Here is a 285-nt window from a genome sequence, read left to right on the forward strand (position 1 = left end):
TTGACATCACCTGGTCTTTCCAGACCATGATGGAGAACAATCCATGACGCTGTCAGGTCTCGGCTTTCTTTCAGTTTTTGTGACATATTGTACGAATGTCTAATCTGTCATTAGATGCCTTTTGGAGATTTTCTTGGCTTCTTTATGCACATTAACACACATGTTTACCCAGGGGGCCCAAACTTTAGACACCACTGTATCAATGCTAGAGATCAGAGATTAGAGATTAGAGATTAGAGATGAATCAATGCTTGAGATTAGAGATGAATCAATGATAGAGATTAG

General features: G+C 39.3%; 2 protein-coding genes across 2 annotated transcripts in view; both read right to left on the reverse strand.

The window, feature by feature from the left end:
* Nucleotides 1-28, reverse strand: part of LOC116686628 (uncharacterized) — a 2,285-nt gene extending 2,257 nt beyond the window's left edge. The window contains exon 1 of the mRNA XM_032511649.1: nt 11-28. Coding sequence (XP_032367540.1) covers nt 11-28 — 18 coding nt within the window. The remainder of the gene's footprint in view (nt 1-10) is intronic.
* The window catches only part of LOC116686630 (galactose-specific lectin nattectin), a 4,897-nt gene that overhangs the window by 304 nt on the left and 4,308 nt on the right, over nt 1-285 (reverse strand). The window contains exon 6 of the mRNA XM_032511651.1: nt 235-285. The gene's annotated coding sequence lies outside the window, so the exon portion shown is untranslated. The remainder of the gene's footprint in view (nt 1-234) is intronic.

Source organism: Etheostoma spectabile, unplaced genomic scaffold, assembly GCF_008692095.1.
Source record: "Etheostoma spectabile isolate EspeVRDwgs_2016 unplaced genomic scaffold, UIUC_Espe_1.0 scaffold406, whole genome shotgun sequence".
Classification (NCBI taxonomy): Eukaryota; Metazoa; Chordata; class Actinopteri; order Perciformes; family Percidae; genus Etheostoma; species Etheostoma spectabile.